At 57.8% G+C, this 8977-nt stretch overlaps 2 protein-coding genes across 3 annotated transcripts in view; one reads left to right on the forward strand and one right to left on the reverse strand.

Annotated features, from left to right (window-relative positions):
* The window catches only part of SCTR (secretin receptor), a 74369-nt gene extending 71996 nt beyond the window's left edge, over nucleotides 1–2373 (forward strand). For both annotated transcript variants that reach the window (XM_041739774.1, XM_041739775.1), the window contains exon 13: nucleotides 249–2373. In XM_041739774.1, the coding sequence (XP_041595708.1) occupies nucleotides 249–428 (180 nt within the window). In that variant the 3' untranslated portion in view covers nucleotides 429–2373. The remainder of the gene's footprint in view (nucleotides 1–248) is intronic.
* Nucleotides 2374–2523: 150 nt separating this feature from the next.
* TMEM37 (transmembrane protein 37) lies at nucleotides 2524–8576 on the reverse strand. Its single transcript, XM_041739777.1, has 2 exons — nucleotides 8469–8576; nucleotides 2524–3379 (listed from the first exon to the last, which is right to left on the reverse strand). The coding sequence occupies exons 1-2, from the start codon at nucleotides 8487–8489 to the stop codon at nucleotides 2807–2809; spliced, it is 594 nt and encodes a 197-aa protein (XP_041595711.1). The 5' UTR covers nucleotides 8490–8576; the 3' UTR covers nucleotides 2524–2806.
* Between the last annotated feature and the right edge of the window lie 401 nt (nucleotides 8577–8977).

Here is an 8977-nt window from a genome sequence, read left to right on the forward strand (position 1 = left end):
GATCTGGATGTCATTCTGCAATTCGTAAAATAACCCCAAGCCCCTTCTTCAGGACACATGCAGTAAGGTGGCAGGTCAAAGTGTCCAGATAAGGTGAGGGGGTTCGATCCCTACTGGATATTGGAGCTGGAAGGGGTCCATCTGAGTGGCCTGCAGGAAAGGCAGGGCCTGTGCTGAGGGGGCAGTGAATGGGGCTCTGGGGACAAGGTGAGTTGTCTTCCCCAACTGATGGCTGGTCTCTGGGCCAGGTGCAGCTGGAGGTGCAGAAGAAGTGGCAGCAGTGGCATCTCCGCAAGCTCCTCCTACGCCCCATGGCCCTCAGCACCTCCTTCAGCAATGGCACCAGCGGCCTCACTGGCTTCACCCACAGCACCAAGGCCAGCACCTCAGAGCAGAGCCGGGCTGCCTACAGGGCCAGTGTCATTTGAGGGTCTGGAGCAGGGCCAGTCACAGGACAGACAGACGCCAAGACAGGTCATGAGAAGGCCAGACACTGCTGCAGGACAGTTCTCTGCACACATCTGTTCCTCCTGGGACCCATCACAGCCCTCCTCTGGGCTTTGGGTTGGAGCCCAAGGTGATATGTTCCTCAAAACTGAAGACAATGAGGGACCACGGGGCAGGAAGAGAGGGCCTGGGTCTGTTGTATTTGGGAAGGGCAGTTCGGGCGCTCCAGAAGAAGGCAGGGAAATAAATGGTAGTGGGGATGGGTTTGGTCCGTAACTGACCACTCTTTTTGCCCTTGAGACACCAGGTGGAGGAGGACACTCCCACTCGCTTCCCTACCCCTTCCTGGAGTTTTCAGGGATAAGTTCAACACACAGGAAACGGGAGAAATGGAGACCCTTGGCTCTAGGCGGACCCTCCCTACCCTTCACTACAAGTCACCTCTCTGGTAGCTCTTCCCCTACAGCGTCAAGGCAGCTGGATTAATCTGTCCCAAGTCAGCATGGCTGACAGTCCTAAGATCCCTAGCTTCCTTAGTAACCCTAGCGTGGTGCAAGCATCCCTCTGGGAATGGGGGTGTGATTCCGCTGGACAGAAAAGAAACAGGTTCACTAAGGTCCTGTGACTTGCCTGAGATACCCAGCAAGAAGGGACAGAAGTTCCATCGAGGGCTTTTGGTGTCAAATCCCTGTGCTCCGAGCCTGTATGTTTCTTCAGTCCTGGGCAGGGGACAGGGGGGTCTTCTGGGGGATGTCTCCCCTTTATTCTCTGGATCTCAGTTCCCCTTGACTATCAGCACTCCCTCACCACCAGCCACATGAGGATGAAAGTGAACTGAACATTTGAGCCCTTTTACAAAACAAAGCCTACCAGTGTTCAGGGGAAAGCATTGTGTACAGGAGCTCAAATGTAGAGGAGACATCTTGTTGTTGGGTGACCCCGGACAAGTGCCATCCCCCTCTGGACCCTGGCTTCCCACCTTTGCACCTCCCCATTGCAGAGACAAGGTCACCCCTTTGCGCCTGGTGAACGGCTCTTGAAATGAAAGGTCAGGTGCTTCTTTGCCAGGGCTAAGAACCCAGCCCATAGGGTTGATGAGCTCTGCTCTCTGAAAAACTGATTGGCCCGTGACACCTTTCTTCAGTGATCTCCATGGACTCCATTGGAAAAGCTTTGAAGAACCCCAAGAGATAGATAAATGCACCCAGCCCAGGCCAGGAAGGGGACCTGCAGTGACAAGGATGGGGCAGAGACCCAAACCCATGCCAAGAGCAGCAGCAGTGTGGCCCAGGTGGAGAGGGAAGGGGGGAATGAAGTGGCTGAGGGGCGAAACCCCAGCTATGGGGCAGAGAAGAGACTGGAAAGGGGGCGATTGGCACAGAAATGCACATCTGTGGGCAAGGATGGAAATCTCCACTGGTTCCTGGTCCTCTTCACCCGCACTCATCCCCCGGGCCGGCTGTTAATCATTACTCAAGGCCCTGCAAGTCCCCTTTACACCTTGGAATTTAGCAGGTCCAGATCTGTGCTCTTTGGAAATGTGCTCTAGGATCAGAAGTGGTACCCTGAGGCCGTCCTGACACATCAGAAGCAGACACGCAGGCACGCTGGCCTCAGGGAGGACTGCCTTGGAGGGCTGGCCGGCCACCCTGGGAAGCTTGCTGGAAGGGTTTAGGGCAGGGTCCCCACAGACAGGACAGCCGGCTGCTGGAGGCTACAGTTATTCAAGGATTACGCCCTCCCCACCCCTGCCCCAAAGGGCAGGGTTCAAACGGGAGTCAAATGGTTTGAAAACCTAGTATGCACACAAAAAAAAAAAAAAAAAAAAAAAATTCAAGGGAATCCTGAATTCTGCTTCCAAGCGTGACTGAAGCTACGGCAGGGCGATGGGCCCAAAGGCCCTTTGAGCTGGTGGAAGAGAAGTCTGAGGCACTGGCTGGATATGCTTAGCTGCAGGCATGATCCACTCTGGGCAACCCCAGGAGACCCCAGGGACCCAACAGCCCCCATCCCGGCACACAGTCACCCACGCTGCTTCCCAATCTATTCCCATCCCAAGAAGAAGGATTCAAGAAAAAGGTTTTAAAATATGTCACTTCTTCTAAAATCAACATCCTAACGACTTGGCTAAGCCTGTGCAGCTGGTGGCACTGAGGCACCCTGGCCTCTGGCCCTGCAGGCCAGCTGCAAAGGCCACTGGGCTGATTGTGGCCAACCACCCAAAGGTTATTGGCTAAGCAGCAGCAGTTTCAAGGTCATTGTCCCGCCTTTACCCCCACCAGAGGTCACATGTTGGAAAAGTCGAATCTTGTCCACACTTGCATGTAGAACCTGATGTCCTCGGATGTAGGCGAGAGGCCTAAAATTTCCTTGGTTGGCCCCAGGGATGGGTGATGCTGTTGATGTGAAGGCCACTGATGGCATTCAGAAAGAAGAGGAAGGAGGCCGTGAACTCGCACCAGAACATCAGGGTGAAGCCAATGAGCGTAACGTGGTTCCAGAGGAGGATCACAAAACTCAGGAGCCCTCCAGAGGAGAGGACGAAAGAGACGAGGAGGAGGACGGAGCCCATGGCCCACTTGCGCCGCGAGTGGAGGTCCTCACACACCTGGGACACCATGAGGAGCTCTAGGCCCAAAATGGCGACCACCACGGCCAAGGCGCCCACGCTGCGGGCCAGGACCATGCCCACCACCAGCCCAGGCACACGGGCTTGACTCAGGTCTCTGAAGCAGTGTGGCCCCGTCTGGTTGGAAGACGTGCAGAAGTGCCAGAGCCCAAAGAGGCGGTCTTCAGCCAGCAGCCAGTGGCCATCGCAGATGGAGACGGAGGAGAGGACCAAGGCCAGAGCAGCACACACAATGATGAGGGCCCGGATGAAGGATTCCAAGAAGGGCCGCTGGGGCCTCCTCTGGGCCAGGAGCCTCTGGGCCTGGAAGACACCAGAGAGCATATCAGGGAGGGCCCTGCTCTACCCCTCCAACCTCTGCAGGGAAAACCCTTGACCATGTCCCCGACTTCCCAAAGCCTCATTTTCAGCTGCAGTCTCCTTGCCCACCTTTGCAGGCAGCTTCTTTCCCAGCTCCTCACCTTTCAGCCGACTCACCTTTCTTGGGGAGTCCTTCCCCTATTCCACCTGCTGCGTCCTCCATTCAAGACCTAGAAGCACTGCCTGTCCAACTATTCACCAGGCACGAAAGCTTCCCTGACCTTTCTTTCTTCAATGATCTTCAAGAATAAGAAATCCAAATTCTACTGATCAGCAGGTTGGCAGATCCTAGTCTGTTCTGAATTCAGAAAACTTGTCAGGCCTGGCTCGTGTGACCTTGAGCCTGCAGTACCCCCTGGGTTTCTTTGTACACACGGCAAGAATCCCAGCACTGGATTATTAGTATTCCTTTTTTTTTTTTTTAAATTAGCATTCTAATACAGGGCTACATTCCCAGTACACTTCAGTTTTACCCTCATCTCCACCCAGCTGCTTCTGCATGTTCCAGACTCCATGTTATTATTACCTTGTTTTCCTTGGTACTGAAAGTGGTGTTTGCACTTTGCCCTTCAGTCTTGAACCTGCACCCCTCCCAGAGTTGGCCAATCAAGATGTCTGTCTAGAAGCTTCTGGGTGTGGGGAGGCCACTGAGCCTCTAGTTTCAGCCCTGAAGGGTGCACCTGCCCCTTTCTTCTGCCAAGCTGGGCCGGACATCCAATGAGGTGTCCCTTATCTCATAGCTGCAGGACGCCACCCAGGCATGAGTTCTATCCCCAACCATAAAGCAAAAAAAAAGAAAAGCATGTCAAAGAATCAAACTCCTTACCACTACCCACAAGCCCTGCCTCGCTCTCCAACTTCACCCCCCAGCACACTCTTCCTGGCCCCCTTGCTCTGACACAGCAGCCCTCTTTCCAGACCTAAGGATAGCCTAGAACTTTCTTCCTCAGACCTACTGGCTCCTCCACCTGAAAACTTCTTCTCCAGGCTACCTCCTTTTCTCCATTCTTCATGTCTTAATGGAAATGTCCCTTTCTCACAGAGATCTTGCCTGCCTCCCTGACCCAACTCAAACCAGGACTCCTCCCGTCAGGGGCCGTTTTCTTCACTGCTCTGACCACAGCTGTACTTAGGAGGGCACGGCCTCCCAAGTAGGCACTGCTGCATCCCTGGTACATGGCACAGGTGCTTGACCTGAGCATTCAGTGAGGCCCAGTGAGAGCTTGAGAAGCCACAGGAAAAATGGTCATTGCAACCACTGTCACTTCCATCAGAAGCTCCCTTTAAATGAATCTCCTACCTGGTCATAAATTACCCTTTACAGTGTATACAGAAGCAGCCCAGGTTACACTTCAGTTTGGGAGGCAAGCAAAGCAGGCAGCTCATGTGCAGCTCTCACTGCTGGGAAACTGAACAGGGACTATGGGGTGCACCTTATACCATGTGCAAATGGAAGCTTCCAGAGGCAAGTCGGTAACACCTCTCAGTGAGGGACAGAAAGCAAAGCCATGCTCCTGGGAGACTCCTGTGGTCAGAGCCCCAGCAGGAACATCAGGGCGCCTGCTAACCTGCCCACTGGAGCAGAAGCTACTGCTAAATCTCAGCCCCGCCCCCACCCCGCCCCATGCACGAATAAGGACCTGGTTTGTTTTCAGCACTTCTGCCTAAGCAGGGACCTGTTTTACTCAAACCTGTGAGGTGGGGAGAGCAGGGAGCTCCAACAGGGGGTGTGTAAAGAGGGAAACTATGTCATGCAGAGGTCAGATGACTTCCCCCAAGATCACTCACCTAAATCACAAAGCTTGTTCCGGCTGCCTGGACAACTGTATAATGTGCAGGGTGCGGGATGCATTCAGCTAATAAAAACTGACTGGGGCCTTCCAAGTATGGGGCATTCCTATCAGGGGCTCATTACTACTGGTGGGGAAAAGGTGTAGAGAGTACAGAGGGATGGATGCCGAGGCGGGATCAGGGCCCCAACTCACATCCCCAGACAAAAGTAGCCCAGGACCTTAGAAAGAACACTGTGGTGGAGTGGGCTGGGGTTCTCAAACTGTGACCCCCTGTTTGCTAAGCGGCCTCCAGGTGCTAAGTAGGGGGAGCAGGAGAAGCTGGGCTGGCCAGCTAGGATCACTTCCCTACTTCAACCACAACAGGTACTTCTTACCTGCTGGAGACACCGGTAGCCTAGGTGTCTGTGCTGGCTTCATCAGAAAAAAACGGTTTTACTGCTAAGAAGCAAACTAAGGAAACCTTTGTTTACAAACCATTCAAGGCCTTTGTCTTTGGGTGGCTTCTGAACCTCTGTGGCCCTGGGTTTCCCATCTACAAAATGAGAGTTGGCGACCCCTGCAGGAGAGTGGGAGCCACGAAGTTACCTGGCCAGGTTACAAGGCTCCTAGAAGTTGGTTGGTAAGGTCCTGGAATAGGAGAGCCCAGAGGCAAGGCCCCAGTCAAGTCACAAAACACCAGAGGACCCAGGAACTAGAGAACAGGTATGCACTGTCCCTCACTCGGCCCCACCTGCCCTGGGCACAGACTGGACTTTGGCCTCCAGTCCTTCAGACATCACACTGGGATCAAAGAGGAGCCAGTTCATGTCAGTTCATTTCTTCCCCCTCCCAACTTCAAAGCTGGCTTCATTTAAACTCTCTAATCAGCAAGAAAACTCCCAAGGATTAAGTGAGATCATGTATGGAAAGGTGCTTGGGGGCCTACTGATAATATGACAATAATAACGCAGACTGGAGTCTTCATTCCTAACTACGCTGCACTACACTCGAGCTGCTCTGCTGTCAGTGACAGAGGGCCTGAAACCACCTCCTGGAGGGGCGCGGGCGGCAGTGTGGTCAGTGGAAGGCCAATGCACAAGAGGAATCAAGACTGTCTAGTCCTGCCCCTGCCTGAGGGCCTCGGGCTTGGGGACCTGGGCCAAGACACTAATCTCTTCTCCATAAAAAAAATGTTTCTCTTTTCCATCTCTAACCCCGAATGACTTCTATGAGCTGTAAGACAGGGTCACTTGACACTCCTGGGCCACTGAGTCCAATCCCAAGGTCTTCTTTTTCTCTACACTCCTGGACCCCACCTGCTCTCTCCTCAACCCCCAGAGGCCCTGCTCACTATTCCTTCCTCACATCCCCAGCCCTCCCTCCCATACTTGCCTCTAGAATCACTGCCCACTCCGTGCAGGCCCAGGTCAGGCCCCTATCATGATCAACCAGAAATATCTTTTTTATTTTTTTAAGATTATTTATTCACCAGAGAGACAGAGGCAGAGACACAGGCAGAGGCTCCATGTAGGGAGCCCCATGTGGGACTCCATCTCGGGACTCCAGGATCAGCCCTGGGCTGAAGGGAGGCGCCCAACCGCTGAGCCACCGGGGCGTCCCAACTAGAAATATCTTGGCCAGCTTCCTGCCACCATCCCTGGAACCATAGCCCACGCCTGCCTGCACCCCCCCAGCCAGCCTGCTCTTGGCTATGCGTCCTCTGGCATGCATGTATCCCCTTTCACTGGGTTTCCTCGCCTATACATGAAGATAGGGCACCTCCCGCCCCGTGCTGGTGGGTGGGTGGGTGGGGCTGGAATGAGTTATCACAAGAGCCTAGAACAGCCCCTGGCAGGGCTTTAAGGCGCTTCTGAAGAGCAGCAACCGCAGTCAGGCAGGGACAGCCCGGGGCGCGCCCCACCCCTGGGGCAGAGCCTCGGGGCCCCGCTCGCCCCGCCACCACCGAGGCCCCCCACCTGCTGCCAGTGTCCCAGGCCCCGCACACATCGCCCCCGCCCATTAACCCAGCCTGCAGCCTTTGCACCTCTTAATTTAGCCCCCACTTCCCGATTTGTCTTCTAAATCCTTGTTTACCAGCCTCTCCCCGCAGCTGGACCGCGGGCTCCGGGAGGAGAGCGACCACACCCGGTCCCACCCTCCTCCCTCCCGGTCCCCTTCTTCCCAGGGGCTGTCCCGGACGCTCCCTCCTCGAGACTCCGCATTCTGGTCCCGAACAAAGACGAGGGGCTCGCTGCGACCCGCCCCTGCTCCCGCGAGCGGCCGCGCCCTGAGTGGATGGGGTCTGGGGGTGCCCGGCGGGGAGGGCTTCTTGTTAGTAAAAAGTAGGAAGGGCAAGTAGGACTTGGAGTAGGAAGCCGAGCCCCGGACCTCGATCCTGTCGCTTGGCTGCCTGCGCTGGGCGGGCTACTTCCCTCCGAGCCTCAGTTATTTTCTCCCTAAACTGGGTGAAGGCGCACGTACGGGAGCGGTGTTGGGGCAGGGCTGGAGGCTGGGCGCTTGCACCCAAAGTCAACGCGCCCCTCTGAGCCTCTCTAGTCGTGAGGACGGTGGGGCCAGGAGACTCGGACCGGGGCGCCGGGAGCCGCCTGCTCGGGGAAGCGGCTCGCTCGCAGGGGACCCGGCGGTCCCGCCACCAAGTTGCCTTTGGACCGCAGCGCGCCCAGGGGACGCGGCGGGAACGCGCAGCTTTCTCCGCCAACAAAAACATCTTCTCCCAGTCTGAGACCTCGAGCCTTCGGGGGGATGCGGCTCCCTTGCCTCCCCGCGCGCCCCGCGAGTGGGTCCCCGCCCCAGCGCCCCAGAAGCGTCTGGGAGACGGTCTTTGTAGCCCCCGCCCAGAAAGTTCTGGCTTCCCCCGAGACAAATCCTCACCTTACATAAGACAAGCCTCCCTTTTGCAAGTGGACTGTGTCCATCCTCCACCCCGGATGCGCCTCTCCTTCTTAAAAAGGAGGGACCCCCCCCATGGTTACTGGGGACCCCAAAGAGAAGCAGAAAAATCCCCCCCTAAGAAGCTTGGGAGCCACGGCCGCGAGCAGAGGCCCTAGGGGACCGCGGGCTCCCCAGGATGCTTCCCGCCCACTTTCCTCCGCACCCCGCAGGCTTGCAACCGAGGGCGGGCACCACGGGGCGCCCACCCCGCCGCCCACCCCGCCGCGGCTGGGCCGGCTCCGCGCGCAAAGTCCGCCCCCGCCTCCCGAGGGGCGCAGCCCGCGCGGCTGGGCCGGGGCCCGGGTTACCTGCACGGCGATGGCCGTCATGCTGCGCCCGCCCCGGCCGCGCTCCGGCCCGCGCCCTCCAGCGGCTCTGCGGCGGCCGCGCCAGCTCGGGCCGGGACCTCTCCCCGGGGGCGGGGCGGGGGCGGGGCGGGGCGGGGCGGGGCGGGGCGGGGGGCGACCCGAGCGGAGCCCGGGAGCCCGGGAGCCCGGGGCGGGCGCGGCTCGCTGTGCGCTGAGTCAGCGCGGGCGGCGCGGAGGAGCCCCGGGCAGGGGCGGGGAGGGCGGGCGGGACGGGCCTGGGTCCCCCGGGGCCGGGGGCGGAGGACCTCGGGGACCACCTCCCCGGGGCCCGGATTCCTCAAGGGAGGGCGGGCCGGGCCGGGGGAGTCGGTTCCAGGCCCGGCTTGTCCGGGAGAGGCCGTAAGGTCCGGAGGGTCTGGGCCCGGGCCCGGCTCTGCTGCCTTCAGCACCCGCCGTGGGGCCTTGGGCTGCTTGTTTAACGTCTCTGAGCCAGGGGCAGGGAAGAAAGT

The sequence above is a fragment of the Vulpes lagopus genome, chromosome 24 (assembly GCF_018345385.1).
Source record: "Vulpes lagopus strain Blue_001 chromosome 24, ASM1834538v1, whole genome shotgun sequence".
Taxonomy (NCBI): Eukaryota; Metazoa; Chordata; class Mammalia; order Carnivora; family Canidae; genus Vulpes; species Vulpes lagopus.

What these genes read in the sequence shown, in the direction of transcription:
- TMEM37 (XM_041739777.1), bottom strand. Translation starts at nt 8,489, where the DNA reads ATGACGGCCATCGCCGTGCAG. An exon ending in TGACGGCCATCGCCGTGCAG is followed by an intron (nt 3,380 to 8,468) that starts GTAACCCGGGCC and finishes GGTGTCTTCCAG; the next exon opens with GCCCAGAGGCTCCTGGCCCA.